This window comes from Nicotiana tomentosiformis, chromosome 4, assembly GCF_000390325.3.
Source record: "Nicotiana tomentosiformis chromosome 4, ASM39032v3, whole genome shotgun sequence".
NCBI lineage: Eukaryota > Viridiplantae > Streptophyta > Magnoliopsida > Solanales > Solanaceae > Nicotiana > Nicotiana tomentosiformis.
In genome coordinates this window covers 92607326-92622470 of record NC_090815.1, presented here as the reverse complement: position 1 = coordinate 92622470, position 15145 = coordinate 92607326, and the positions used below count along the sequence as shown (strand labels likewise).

Here is a 15145-nt window from a genome sequence, read left to right as displayed (position 1 = left end):
TAATGAATTATATGCCCTACCGGTATGAGGGTTCATTATATGTTATGAAAATTATTTATGAAATATATAGAAAAGAAGAAAGAAAGAAAATTGAAAATTTCAGTTGGCACAATGTGCAACATACTTGTGATTCGGAGTTGTGGACGAGATCCTCGCATTTTTACATTATGTGAAATATTTAAACTGGGCTGCAAGCCGCGATGGAAGTTATGTAAGGACAAGGTCCTTGTGGTGAAATATTTATGAGTTTAAAATTTTTCCTTTGTGAAATTTAATTGTATGATAGTCTTAATAGGGAGTCATGCCTGTTAGGCTTATTTGATAATTCTTGTATATTTTTCTGTGCATATTCAGCTATTTTGGTGCTGTAAACATTGAGTTTTAACATATGAGATGAGTGCCCAGGTGACGTTAAATGTGACTCATTAATCCGAGTAAGCAAACATGAGGTCTCCATGCCTCACATTCTGTTGTAAGTATTGTGAAAATTCGAAATGAGGTGGTAGTTAATATGAGATTAATTGATGATGCTAGAGTTAATTATGAGCAGCTTTTAAGACCAGAGACGTGGTGATGAGCATACATATGATGTACTTCATGTCCTAATATCATTATGATAATGCAGTGCTTGTAATGCTGAGATTGGTGTTATTGATATATACCTTGTGATATTGTGTTGGGTTGTGGATGTGTTGTTAGGAGTTGTTTTGGTGATACTCTGGCAGGTGGATAGGCCCAATTACAGGGGAGACTCTACCGAAATGTCTGAAAAATTTGGGAGTTAGTAAAATTTGAAGGATTGAGATTTGCAAAGGAAGAGATAAGTTATGTTATGTGTTTGAGGGCGAATGACCCTAAGCGGGGAAGAACGAAACACCCCAATTTTTTTTTGAAGTACTTCAACACTATCAAAAAAATTGATGTGTGCGTAGGCACGAGTTGCTATAGCCAGTTGAGACTAATACCGTGCGTTGTTGTGAAAAACAAAAGCAGACCTTTTGAAATGTTGGGGTGTAAGAAATTTGATCTTAAAGCTTACAAATATGGATAAAAGAAATAAACTCAAATAAGATGATGTTGTCATGCTTTTCTCAAATGCGGTAGGATGGAATCAACCGTGAGTATATGTGTAAAAGTAAAATCATCAATTTAGTAACCTCAGAATAATTCTTAGAACGTTCGAGGACGAACGTTTGTTTAAGAGGTGGAGAATGTAATGACCCGACTTGTCATTTTAATAAATTATGCCCCGTTCAGTGACTTAAAGTCTTTAAAAACCTCGCAATATGTATTATGACCCGCGTGTGTGGTCGAGTTTGATTTACGGATGATTCAGAGTGATTTGGGACACTTAGTCCCTAAGACGGAAGCTTAAGTCTTAGGATTTTGACCGTTGTTGGAACTGTGTGAAAATGACTCCGGAATATAGTTATGTCAGTTCCGTTAGCTCCGTTGGGTGATTTTAGACTTAGGAGCGTATCCGGACTGTGAATCTGAGGTCTGTATCCAATTTAGGCTTGAAATGGCGAAAGTCAAATTTTTGGGAAGTTTGACCGGGGGTTGACTTTTTGATATTGGGGTCGGAATATAATTTCGAGAGTTGGAACAGCTCCGTTATGTTATTTGGGACTTGCCTGCAAAATTTGACGTCATTCCGGGTTGGTTTGATAGGTTTCGGCACGAATTTTAGAAGTTGGAAGTTTTGGAAGTTCATAAGTTCGATTTGTGGTGCGATTTGTATTTTCGACATTATTTGATGTGATTTGAAACCTCGAGCGAGTCCGTGATAGGTTATGGAACTTGTTGGTATGTTTAGACGGGGTCCCGGGGGCCTCGAGTGTGTTTCGGATGGGCTACAGGCCATTTCTTTCTATTTTTGAACTGCTGTTTCTGTTTTCTGGTGTTCTTCTTCGCGTTCGCGAAGTGTTACTACTGACCATCTTATACTTCTTCTTCACGTTCGCGTTCAGCCTATCACGTTCGCGAAGGTTTGTCTTTTCCTCCACCGCGTTCGCGATTAGATACTCGCGTTCGCGAAGGTTTTCTGTTCTTATTCTTCACGTTCGCGACCCTTTGCTCTCGTTCGCGTAAGTCAGTCGTGGGCCATTAGATTTTTCCTCTCCGCGTTCGCGAACAACAACTGGGCAGTTCATTTTTCTTCTTCGCGAACGCGATCCTTTCTCCGCATTCGCGATGCACAATCACCTGGGCAGAATATAAGATTTTCAAATCGAGGGTTAGGCCATTTTTATCATATTTTGACTTATAGAGCTCGGTTTTGAGCGATTCCTTGTGGGTTTTTCAAGCAAATCGATTGGGTAAGTGTTCTTCACCTAGAATCTATTTATTTCCATGATTCTATCTTTATGTTTATTATTTAAGTTGTGTTTTGAGTTTAGAAAAATGGTGGTTTTTGAAGAAAAATTTCAAAATGAAAATTCACAATTTGAGGGATGAAATGGTATCGGAATTTGATAAAATTGATATGGTTGAACTCGTATCGGAATGGGTGTTCGGATTTCATGAAAAATATGTCGGATTCCGAGAGGCGGGCCCCGCGTTGACTTTTGTTGACTTTTTGGAATAAATTTACAAGTCGACGTATTATTTTTCGGAATTATTTGCGATGAATTTTAATGAAGTTATACAATTAATTTGGATAGATTTGAGCTGTCCGGAGGTCAATTCAAGCAAGAAAGGCTATTTTGGAATATCGGCCTAACTTCAAAAAGGTAAGTGTCTTGCTTAACCTCGAGTGGGGGAATTTTTCCTTAGGCATTGAGTCTTATGTGCAATTTGTGTAATTGAAAATCATGTACGCGAGGTGATGAGTACGTACTTGGGTTATATGTATAAATTTTATTGAGTAAAAGTCTTGAGCATATGATGTAGTAAATTGGATAATTGTCGGCATATATTTAATCATCTATTTATCGTGCCTAAATCCTTGTTGTTGACTCTGTTGTGTTATGACAATTTGATGTGATTAATATTTGATTATTTATGAAATTCCGTGAATTTGCTGGTTTGATAATTATTGGATTTTAATTCCATTTTGGATTTTTTCCTCTGCAAATAATTAATTAAATGAGCTTAAGAAGAGGTGTTTATATAATTATCTAAAATTGGATTAATAAAGATTTGCTTTATGCTGAGTATTTTCTATCTCTGTTGATTGTCTTTGGGGTGTTATATACATTTTTGTGGAGTCTTGGGCTATTTATTGTAAAATTAATTAATTTGTTATATCTTTGAAATTTGGTTGTGGCCATTAGGCAAATGGTGATATGAGTCTATTTTATTATGTTGCTGTGATAATTTTTCGTGTAAATTATTGTATTGTGTGAATTATTATTTTGGGGAGATAAGGGTGGCATTTTACCGTTGATATTATGTGGTTATAAGGGTGGCATTTTACCATTGTGTTTGTTGGAATATTGTCTAGGCGGAACGATAAGGGTGGCTATAGGAGCGATAAGTGTGGCAATAAGAGCGATAAGGGTGGCTATTGGTATTGTCTGGGCGGAGTGATAAGGGTGGCAATAGGAGCGATAAGGTTGGCTATTGTCAGGGACGATATGTGATGATGAGGGGTTATGGTGTTGACAATTTTCATGTGATGTTGTGAGATTTTTTTGTGTTTATTTTTATACCTTGTGCAACTTGTCTTGTTGTTAGTAAATTGATAATAACCTGATTTATGTTGAAATTGGGAGCATGTGGCTATTGCCAAGCGTGCCGTGAATTGTGATATGAAATGGGGATACTGGCACGCGAATTGTCCGTGCAGTTGTGATATAAAATGTGGGCACGAGGTACTGTGATGAAATGATAATGATATTTGGCACATGAATTGTCCGTGCAGTTGTGATATGAAATGAGGGCACGAGGTGCTGGGAAAATATGATGATTTAATTATGGGCACGAGGTGCCATGGAAATATGAAAATGGGCTGAGACGCATGTTTACGAAAAATATAAAAATGGACCGAGACCCCGTATTTTGATGATTATGAAATGAGGTGTCACATGATGACTTTTTAATTGAAAGAATTATATTCAAAATATTTATTTGAGAAAATTGTATTTGAAAAGATTTATATTTGAAAAATAATTATTTGAGAAAATTATATTTGAAAGAGAGTTATCTGGAAGAACTATGTGAAAGACATTTATTTGAAGGGCTTGATTTAATTGGGTGTAATTGTGTTTATTAATTGTTGAGTGATATTAATGGTATTGTTGTTGTCTGTTGTGCATATCACTAGTTTTTTTTTATCCTGCCCTTATTATTATTTATTTCCTCTTATTTTGTATATTATATTGCACATGTTATTAGACTAGTGAGTGTCTTGACTGTACCTCGTCTCTACTCCATTGAGGTTAGTCTTGATACTTACTGGGCACCGCTGTGGTGTGCTCACTCTACACTTCTGCATATTTTGTGCAGAGCCAGGTATTGAAGATATCGGACTTGGGCAAAGTTAAAGCGCGATCATAAGGATTCAACGTAAAGCTGCTTGGTCGTCGCAGTCCCTTGGAGTCTTTTCATTTCATTGCACTGTTAAACTGTAATCAAACAGTCTTGTATATTCGGCCCTCGTGATCATTCCATGTATTCAGTTAGAGTTCGTGACTCAGCACTACCAGTCTTGGGAGGTTGTATATTCATATTTATTCCGCTGTTAGTTTTGGTTACTTATTTAATAAAAAAAATGGCTTCAAAATGTAATAGAAGTCGGCTTACGTAGTCTTAGAGATTAGGTGCCATCACGACGCCTGTAGTGGAATTTTGGGTCGTGACAGCAAATGCTTAATGTGTTTACTATTTGACTAATTTTAATTTGTATTTAATTTTATCTTCTTATATTATATAAATATAGGTGGATTAGTCAATAACAATCATTTGACAACCGCAAAAAGTAGTACTATTGGGTGGCTTAAGAACTAAGAGCTAGAATTCTTCAATCATGGTTGTCATGCTTTGGTCCTTTTAGTTGAAAAATTAAGGTTGCAAGAATTCTAAGAACTAACCTCAATAGTTAGCTTTTTAATGACCTTGAGGTAAATGCAAATAATTCTTGAAAGAATAATTTTGTTGTCTTGATATGCATAAACTTTCTAATAGTTCTCACAGGATAATACGTGTTGCGTATGTATAAACTATGAATTGAATATTAAATAAACTTCAAGAGTTCTGGTCATGACATACCAATTAAAATGTGAGAATGATACATATATTAAAAGCATCATTTCAAAATAAAATATTAGGTATGAGATACGATTGTATCACATGTTTAGACCTAATAACATCAAAATTAATTTCATTACACATTATTACAGTGTACTTACCGGCCTCAACAACAAGTTTAGAAGATGTCAAATAATATTGCATTAAAATTTCGTGTTACTCATCACACTCAAGTATGCTTCAATACAATAAAATTATTTTAAAAAAATTGTATTGATTGACAAGGGATATGCGTGCTAACTCACGTTTTCAGAAACTAATTCTATTAAAAAGCAGCAAAGCTTTATCTCTTATCATTCTTCCATCATTTACCTATCCCTTATCTTTGAAAATCTCGTTTGAACATTAAAAAACAGTAAGATTTTAAAAAGCATTTTTTGAAGTTAAGCTGAAAAGAGTATTAAAATTAAAATTATATTTGAATTTGCAATTCACTTGAAACAAATTATAATTTTGTGAGGGAAACAAGTTTTATGTTTTACTATTTTCTCAAACTTGAAACTTATCTTTATTTTTTTTCAAATAATCATCCCACTGTGTGACCAAACAATACTTTAAAAAAGTTTGAAAAAGGGGAAAAAAAATTCTTATGAACATAAAACAAACTACTTTGCATCAAATTTGTTCTTATGAACATAAAACAAACTACCTCATCAATAGAATTCATAACCAACTTGTTCATATTCTTTGTAGTCGATCTTGGGCACAAATTTGCTAAAGAGTAGTAACATAAAATAAACTACCTTGCATCAAAACATTCAAGAGAAAACAAAAAACAAAAAAAACCAAACCCTTTTTCTTCTTTTTTTTAATTATCTTTTAAAGGAAAAACAAAAAAATGTTACCTCACCAAAGCCCAAAAATAAAAAAATTCTGTAAGGACAAAAAGGTAAATTCGAAAACAAAGTCCAAACCCCCCGGTCCCAACCAAGTGACAGTTAATTAATATTTAATACTATTGAAACTCAACTCCACATTTACTAAAGGAAAAAAAAAACAGCTACAGTACTTTGTTTTTATCTAATTAAAACCAAAAGCCCGTGAAGAGGATTTAATAGAGACTTTGGTATCCGCTGGGTGTGAATGAGTTAAAGAGAGAGTCAGATAGACTTTCCAAGTGTTTAGAGAGAGAATAAGAAAGAAGAGAGTTATAGAGAGCTAAAAAAGGAAGAAGATCTATGGTGAGTTTTTTGAATACTTTGTTGCTTTAGGTAGCAGAGTGTACTTTATTTGGTTTCATTCTAGTTTTTTTGTTGAAACTTCCATGATATAAGATTTTTACCCAGAAAATTTCTTTGATTTTTCTTTCAAAATTTCCTGGTTTTCAGCTAAGTAACATTTTGTTTAAAAACATTGCTGCTTAATTTGTATGTACAAACAGTTTTTGTTTAAAGTAAAACATTAAACATAATTTTGTATGTGCGAGACCGGATTAGCCTAAGTGTGACATTTATGAACTATTTAGGAAATTTCATTTCTTTGTATATATCTCTGTTTGTCTCTTTTTCCTGTTGATGGGGCTAGAAAAAATCAAATCTTTTATCTTTCCTGTTATTGTTTTCTTACCGGGTAGCAAAAATTGAATTTTCCCCCTTTTTTGGGCCGTTGTTTCAGGTCAAAAAATGAACTTTTTGTATCTTCTGCTCTTCTTTTTTGCCGTTGGTTTAATGGATGGTCTGTTGCTATAAACTTATAAAGGAGTTTGTATTACCCCCTCCCCCTCCCTAGCAGATTAGAAAATGAGAGAGAAATGTAGCTGATACAAGATTCAACATGGCAAACTAATGGAATTTTTTTAATAGAAATAAAGTTTCTGTTTTTTTTTTGGGGTGTGGGGGGAGGGGGGGGGGGAGGGGAGGTGGAGGTGTTAAAATTCTTTTTAGATTTAACTTTTTATGAATGATGAAGAGGGTCTTGTAGTCTTGTTTCCTAATGTAATTTTAACAAGTAGGAAAGAGGCCTCCAGTAAACTCTCTAGTTTTGGATTCTACTTTAAGAGCCTTCTTTTGCAGGAATCTTCTTTTCTTGCTTTGTACTTTTCCTCATCTACCTCTGGCCACCTCTTTTATTTTCTTTGTGATTAAGGTATGCAGAATAGTTTGAATTGATACCCTACTCCCTCTCCAGGTATTTATTGTGCACGGATGTTGGGGATTTGAGTTCATCACTCCAAAAGATTCACATATAAAAGGTAACCTGTGAAGCCTTGCTCTGGTCTAGTAAATGTCTTTTCGCAGTATAGCTCGTGATATTAGGGATAGTATTGGAAGCTTATCTAGGCGGAGTTTCGAGGTTAGGCTGTCTGGTCATAACAGAGGGAAGTCTCAGAGTGCTGTCCATGAGTTGCATGACCAGCCTATAGTCATTCAAAGCAGTTGTTGGGCAAGCCTCCCACCAGAGTTACTTCGTGATGTAATTAAAAGACTGGAGGCCAGTGAGAGTACGTGGCCTGCTCGTAAACATGTTGTTGCATGTGCAGCTGTTTGCCGCTCATGGAGGGAAATGTGCAAAGAAATTGTTCAGCGTCCTGAGTTGTGTGGAAAGTTGACCTTTCCCGTCTCTCTTAAGCAGGTGATTATCGTTCTTTAGTTTTCCCCTGTCTCTCTATTGTTTTGGACTAGGTTTAAAGTGGAAAATGAGAGCTATATTATTGTTGTAATGTTTGTTATCCAATTCCCTTTTGCAGCCTGGGTTTCGAGATGGAACCATCCAGTGCTTTATCCGAAGAGACAAAGCTAATACAACTTACCAACTTTTCCTTTGCCTTAGCCCTGGTAAGTTTGTCTTACTCGCTTATGCGGACTGACATGTAGTCTAATTTAGATCTTTTGCTCATATGTGAAGCTTCATATGTTTCCACCGTCATTTGATGTCTCCCTTTCTTGCATTTGATCCTTTAGGATTTAAAAGTTTTTTTTTCTTTCTAAATCATGGATTAGATTGGATTCATTTCTGTGGGTTGCCAGAAGAATCATCTTACTCTGTACGTAATCCACCAAGATTATGCAAAAGTCCTTTGTTTCACAGAGTGAAAGATGGAATCGGGTTTGTGGAGGTGTCTCACTAACAAATGAGGGGTTGATTTTTGTGCATATATGTTTGTATGCTTAGGCGAACTTCACAGATATTGACAGAAAATTCAGATGATGATTCACAAAAGGATGTTTTTTTTCTCCTTTTGTGGACTGTTTGAAGAGCAGGCAGTTTTGATTCTGTTTAGGTGGGATTCTTCTTTTTTTTCTTTTGGTAATCACTTCCTAGTGTGTAATGTCATGACTGTAGGAGTTACAATTCTGCATTTTCACCAATACATACTTTGTCGATGGTGGAAAAGGATTCTTATTTAATGGTTCAGAACCATGACTGAGGCTTCTCGATATTTCCCTTTTAAGTTTATACAAACTTATATTACCTTGTTTTCATCAAAAACCCGGCATCCTGATGTTTTTTTTCCATTCTGATTTTCATCAGCCTTGCTTGTAGAAAATGGAAAGTTTCTTCTTTCTGCAAAGCGTAATCGGAGAACCACTTGTACAGAGTACGTCATCTCTATGAATGCAGATAACATATCAAGGTCAAGCAGATCTTATATTGGAAAACTGAGGTAATGCTTCAAGAGAGTTCAAATCTTTAAATTTCTTTAGTTTTGTTGTCAAACGAGATCGTGATTGGCTAAAGGAATGTTATCATAAATATTTAAAATGGCTCACGAAATGTACAAGGTAGAAAATGTGGAATGATGAATAGAATCTCCAAGGTTCTATCCAAAGAAAGAGAGGGTTATATGATTTCTTCAACTTTCTTTCAAAGAAAAGAAAAGAAAAGAAAAGAAAAGAAAGGGAGTTTTATGGAGGGAGGAAACTAGTGCAATGTTCTGCTTGGATTCTGTCCTTTCAGGCTAAGGGCAATCAGGCTTATAAACTTTCTATATAAGAAACTAGTCAAGTCATCAACCTGGATTCTATCCCTTTTGGCTGTCGAATGAGGCTTTGAATAATATTGAGCGCATGGATGCATTTTTGGTGATTTGAAATGGTTTGCTCTTTTATATGTTTCACTCTGCAATGCTGTAAATTGCTATGGTAGCAATTTGACAGGCAACGGATGGATCATGTGCCAGTCATGTCTAATATTGAGCCTGTCCTGATATCCTATTTGGGTCATATTCCTTAATTTGTTCGATCTTTTATTCCCTGAATTGTCTTAGAAAAAAGGTGAATAATTTGTTAAACATGTGAATATTATTATGTGTAATGTGATGGAATTTGTCATAATGAATTTAGCCGTTAATGGACATGATAATTCAGATGCAAGTTTCCGCTTCAGTCCAATTGCAAGAGGCTTTTTAACTGTTTCCATTTCTTCTTTTTAGGTCAAATTTTCTGGGCACGAAGTTCATAATTTATGATACCCAGCCACCGTACAACAGTTCTAGTATACCCCCACCTGGTGGAAGCCGGAGATTCAACTCCAAGAAAGTTTCTCCCAAAGTCCCTACAGGAACCTACAAAATTGCACAGGTTACCTATGAACTGAATGTGCTCGGCACCAGGGGCCCACGTAGGATGAATTGTGTCATGCACTCAGTCCCTGCCTCGGCCCTTGAACCGGGGGGAACTGTCCCTGGCCAACCTGAACTTCTCCCTCCCAATCATGAAGACTCATTTCGGAGCATGTCCTTCTCAAAATCAATTGATACTTCAACAGAATTCAGCAGCGCTCGGTTTTCAGATATTGGGGGTCCAAGTGAAGAAGATGAAGAAGGGAAGGCTAGACCTTTGGTTCTCCGGAACAAGCCGCCTAGATGGCATGAACAGCTGCAGTGTTGGTGTCTGAATTTCAGAGGGAGGGTAACCGTCGCTTCTGTCAAGAATTTCCAGCTGATTGCTGCTACACAGCGTGCAGCCGGTGCCCCAACACCAGCACAACCGGCTCAGTCATCATCAGATCATGACAAGATTATCTTGCAGTTTGGTAAGGTCGGCAAAGATATGTTTACAATGGATTACCGGTATCCTTTGTCTGCATTTCAGGCTTTTGCCATCTGTTTGAGCAGCTTTGACACAAAGTTGGCATGTGAATAGTAGAGAAGATTTTGGTTGATACTAGTAGTTCTCTTCCCTAGAGTTGCCTAAAGATCGAGTCTGTTGCAGTCATTGTGCAACTCTTCATTATAACCAAGGAGATGCAGGGAGCTGTTTCAGCACATTGGACAGTTATTATTTGTTTTTTTTTCTTTTTCCTCCTCTTGTTGCCTCACCGTTGTCCTTCGTCGCTTTATCCTTCAATCATAGAGTTTAAGATGCTTTGTTGTAATTTGTTGCAAAAGTGTTAATGTACTTGGTGAAAATAACAATATACTTTGTACCATGTTTGATTTCCAGTTGTAACACCCTTTTGTACGATCAGCCCAACTTCTAGTGTGTTTTATAAGTTTGGATTATGCTGGCGGTGATGTTTACTGTTATTACTTCATCTTTGTGGAGGCCATGGTAGATATTTTGGTTGAAATTTGGAGGTTACGGTATATGCCTTTTGTGAAGGAGACGGGGGTCAGTCAATATGGCTTTTTTCTTTCAAAAGTTATGTACAGTTTCTAATAAATAATTTTTGCAGAAAATCCTTAAACTAACTTCTTTGGATGTCGTAATAGTAGCTAATATTTCACTTTTCTTAATATATGTATATATATATATATATATATATATATATATATATATATATATAAAACTAAACTAACTTTTCTTGAAATATATATAACTAAAACTGGCATTGCATCAGGCTACTATGACTGGTGCCAAGTCAATGAAGGTAACCAACATTGGATGGCTCCTGAAATTATTCAGCCGACTGCTCATACAGAGTTCAACTCTCGTTCTCAACACATGACCAATACAGAAATACTTTATGCAAAAAACCGATTTGGTGAAGACGATACTTTGGTCTGTTTATGGAATCTACTACACCAATCCGGCAATCATAATAAACTCTGCCCAAAACATCGTATACATATCTATCTTCACTCCCAAATTTGCCACAAATTTTATGCCGAGTACTTGTTGGTTCTTGATAAAAGAAACTAAGTGAAATAACAGAGGAAGATGATAGGAAAATAAAAGGAGTATACTGGAATAGATATAAAAGGAACTCTAAAGAACTGAAGCTGTAAATTCTATATTATCTTACTGCATTTAGACTACAATTTATAAGAAAATTACTAACTTAAAAGTCCTAAAAATCAGTACAAAATCTGCTGAAAATAACAACCTCCTAGAGACTAGTTCTAGTTCAAAATTATTTGAAATTCAAACTAAATTAGTGCAGTAAATAACTCTTAAACTGAAACAGTAAAATAATTTTACTAAGAGCAGCTTCTAACGCATGTTTCTAACAGTACTGATAGAAAATCAGAGCATGAAAAGGGTATTAAAAAAATTTGAGTGAAGTAGCGAGTGATTTTTTTGACATTTGAAAGCAAATTGGAAGGGAAGAAAATGTGAAAAATGGAGGATTTTAGGAAGTCCCACTCTCAAGAATTTCATATTTGCAGGGGTTTCTTTTTTTTTTTTTTTTTTTTTTGGCTCAAGTCTTGTTTTAAAATACAATGATGATCGACCAATGTCGTGATGATTCTGATGTCCTGAATATTTTGTTGAGCAACTTTTTTTGATCCTCGTAAAACTTATCCAAATTATCCACTACAGAATCAAGAAGAAGTTGATCTCTCATTTGTTGAAACCATATATTAATACCATCAGCTAATCTTGTAACATAAGTATTCCCAATCGGTGTTCAGTAGGCACATTGGGGCTCGGCTAATGTGAATCTGCATCGCATAAAGTCTATTAAAAGGGAAGTACTTTCTATCCGAATTTTTTCCTTATCTAGTGCTCGAATCTAGGACTGGAGGGATCCTAACCATTCCACCGTAACACTTAACAGTAAAAAAAAAAGTTCCATATTCACAGATTCAGGTCCATAACGACGGGTTCCAATACACGCAAATACAACACTCTGTCTTTAAACCAACCTTTCCCCTTGTATAGTATCAAAACCGGTCTGTTTACATTTTCTCAAAATTAAGATCAATAATAAATAAAGCTGAAATATACAAGCAGCTTTCAGTACATCTCCACAAAAGGAGCACCTATATTAACAACTGATAATGAAGTTTAACCCAAATGTAAAGACTTTTGACTAATAATTCCTATAGAGTCTGATACCAGACAGCTAGCTAGTTCCAAGGGATTCAAGAAATGAACGATTAAATCTCTTGCCCGGGCTAATCAGCTTATCTGAGATGATCAAGAAGACTCAAACCATAAGTAAAAAAGGAGATGTGGATAAAAATGGATTTTGTGAATCCTTTCTTAGTAGAAAATGCCATTGTTGAACCCCTGCTGAGGTTCTTTGGCAAGATTAATGACAGATATCTGAGAAGTGAGCACTATATATCCTAAGCATCTTAGACTGACGTACAAATCTAACCTGCACTACCAAATGAGGTCCGGCCCTTCCCCAGACCCCACACATCGCATAATGGAAGCTCAGTGCACTAGACTGCCTTTGTTTGACGTGGATAAATGTACTAATTTACATCAACCTTTCAAAGCATTTATACATAATGCAAAAGTTGAATGTACTCGTATCCAACATGTACCTGTATCCAACACCACTACAAGCCCGAGTGCATGTAACATATATATATAGACCTCAATGTTAATGGCGATCCCCAAAGTTGAATGAAGCTATATGATTGTACTCGCCGGATAGAGATGATGGTTTTCTGCTGATGTCTCCAAGTTCACTATAATAGAATATATTGGCAAAACAATTCATAGCAGTCTGTTCTCGCCTATTGATAGATAACAGGTTGCCTCGAGACTCAAAACTACTTGAAATTAAACTGTTCTTCCTTTCCTTATCAATTAGCCACAGCGTCACTAAAGGTTTCCTTTCAAGGGACAGGAAGATTAGACTGTTTCTGATTTTTGTTCATCTTCCTAGTATCAGATCGGACCGTTATTAAGAAGACAAACTAAGAATATATTAAATGTTCATCCTAAGATGTTTATATAGAGAAAAGGTGGCCTCTTTAATGAATAAATATCATTGTATAGGTCATCCTCCTTTTGATGGCTTATAGATAATTAATATTTTAAACACAATCCAAGTGTTAGTTGCAGCGCAATTGGGACCGGCGTTTAGCTTTTATTTTCGAGTTTTAACATTGATTGATAGAAAGAATTTTATCAAAGTACAACTGTCTGATAATAAGAATATAATAACATCAAGATTGAAAGATCATTGAGTGAATCTGAAATTTTACCATATCAAGCTGGAATGTGGTGGAAAAGTGTTGAGAATAAACCCCCTACAGAAATAATATTCATAATAATAAAAGCGGAATAATAATATAGCACAAAGATACGGTAATTGGCAAGAATAAAAGAGTGACGACACCAAAATTTTTACGTGGAAAACCCTTTTGAATAAGGGAAAAACCACGGCCCTGAAAGGAGCAACTAATATCACTATAGCAAGGAATTTTACACTTTGTAGGTCCGAGTAAAATACTCCAAAGACCACTACAATACTCAAAAAAAATAACCCTCTTTTGATATTCTACCTCACTACAATATCGCTCACTCTCTATTTTTCTCACAGACTATTTTCTTATATCCTATCTGTGATGCCTCACTCTTTCTTTCTCTCTTTTTTGGTGTGATACAAATGGCTCAGGAGCTCTCTATTTATAAAGATTTAATACTCCTCCAGATGTCATCAAAAGAAAGAAAGAAACTTCAAACTCTTCAATGTGGATAATTCAAAAAACATTGGCTGCCAATTCAAGAAAGACTATTGATATTAGAAGTCTTTTTCAAAGGAAGAAAAACATCTTTCTTAAGTCATGGGATGGACCCATCAAATCTCCCCCTCCAGTCCCATTCACCTGAAGGAGGTAACACCAGAGTTTCTAATTTGAGTGTATGCCGACAAGTTCTTTGCATAGCTCGAACTTGTCTCTTGGTACCACCTTAGTCAGCATATCTGAAGGATTCTCACTTGTATGGATCTTCTTGACATGTATAGATCCATCCTCTATTCTTTTTCGAATCCAGTGATATCTCACGTCGATATGCTTTGTCCTTGCATGATACATGGTGTTTTTGCTTAGGTCTATTACACTTTGACTGCCACAATAGACGACATACCCGTTTTGATGCAATCCAAGCTCTCGAAGGAACCGTTTCAGCCAAACCATCTCCTTGCCAGCTTCAGTAGCGGCAATATACTCTTCTTCAGTTGTATAGAGTGCGACACACTTCTGCAACCTCGACTGCCATGATATAGCTCCCCCTGAAAATGTGAACATGTATCCTGTAGTAGATTTACGATTATCAAGATCACCTGCCATATCAACATCCGTGTAGCCATTCAAGATTGGATCAGATCCTCCAAAACACAAGCAATCTCCTGTGGTACCTCTTAGGTACCTCAATATCCACTTGACTGCTTCCCAATGTTCTTTTCCTGGATTTTTAAGGAACCTGCTAACAACACCAACTGTATGAGCAATATCTGGTCTGGTGCATACCATTGCATACATCAAGCTTCCAACTGCTGAAGAATAAGGAGCTCTAGCCATGTTCCCTTTCTTCTCCACTGTTGTAGGACACATCTTCTTGCTCAACTTTAGATGACCAGCAAGAGGTGTGCTGACTGGCTTAGCACTTTTCATGTTGAAGCGTTCCAGTACACGTTCAATGTACTTCTCCTGAGATAGCCACAACTTTCTGCTTATTCGCTCTCGAACTATCTTCATCCCTAGAATTTGTTGTGCTGGGCCCAAGTCCTTCATGTCAAATGACTTGGACAAATCTCCCTTCAACTT

General features: G+C 36.2%; 1 protein-coding gene across 2 annotated transcripts; it reads left to right on the top strand.

Moving 5' to 3' along the window:
* Nucleotides 1-6299: 6299 nt before the first annotated feature.
* On the top strand, nt 6300-10658 carry LOC104119632 (tubby-like F-box protein 8). Of its 2 annotated transcripts, XM_070200006.1 has the most exons (6): nt 6300-6431; nt 7378-7441; nt 7730-7821; nt 7937-8024; nt 8722-8854; nt 9623-10658. In XM_070200006.1, the coding sequence occupies exons 1-6, from the start codon at nt 6429-6431 to the stop codon at nt 10332-10334; spliced, it is 1092 nt and encodes a 363-aa protein (XP_070056107.1). In that variant the 5' UTR covers nt 6300-6428; the 3' UTR covers nt 10335-10658. The 2 variants fall into 2 exon arrangements, with proteins under 2 accessions (XP_070056107.1, XP_009629482.1); XM_009631187.4 differs by having other exon boundaries at nt 6346-6431; nt 7378-7821.
* Nucleotides 10659-15145: the final 4487 nt, after the last annotated feature.